Source organism: Eimeria tenella, genomic scaffold (assembly GCF_000499545.2).
Source record: "Eimeria tenella Houghton genomic scaffold, Eth_scaff2192, whole genome shotgun sequence".
Classification (NCBI taxonomy): Eukaryota; Apicomplexa; class Conoidasida; order Eucoccidiorida; family Eimeriidae; genus Eimeria; species Eimeria tenella.
This window is the reverse complement of record NW_013542045.1, coordinates 1,013-1,299: the sequence shown is the minus strand read 5'-3', so window position 1 is coordinate 1,299 and position 287 is coordinate 1,013. Positions and strand designations below refer to the sequence as shown.

Genomic DNA, 287 nt, shown 5'->3' with positions numbered 1-287 from the left:
GCTGCCGCTGCTGCTGCCGCTGCTGCTGCTGCTGCTGCTGCTGCTTGCTGCTTCGGGGGCCCCTGAAGTGAACTTCTCCCCACTCTCTGGGGTCCAGCGGGTAAGGCTTCGAGGGCAAAATGAGTCTGCTGCCGCCCCACTGCTGCGCTGCTGCTGGCTGCAGCCGCTGCAGCAGCAAATTGGGGGGCACTTTGAGATGAATGAAAGAAAGTGCTGCATGCAGCAAACTGCTGGGGCCGCTGGCAGCATCGCTGTGGCCCATTGCGGGCTTCAGGCAGCTCACGCAC

At 63.4% G+C, this 287-nt stretch overlaps 1 protein-coding gene across 1 annotated transcript in view; it reads right to left on the bottom strand.

Moving 5' to 3' along the window:
• Nucleotides 1-287, bottom strand: part of ETH_00043895 (uncharacterized protein) — a gene marked incomplete at both ends in the record, with an annotated part of 4,236 nt that overhangs the window by 2,996 nt on the left and 953 nt on the right. The window contains one exon of the mRNA XM_013374616.1: nucleotides 74-157. Coding sequence (XP_013230070.1) covers nucleotides 74-157 — 84 coding nt within the window. The remainder of the gene's footprint in view (nucleotides 1-73; nucleotides 158-287) is intronic.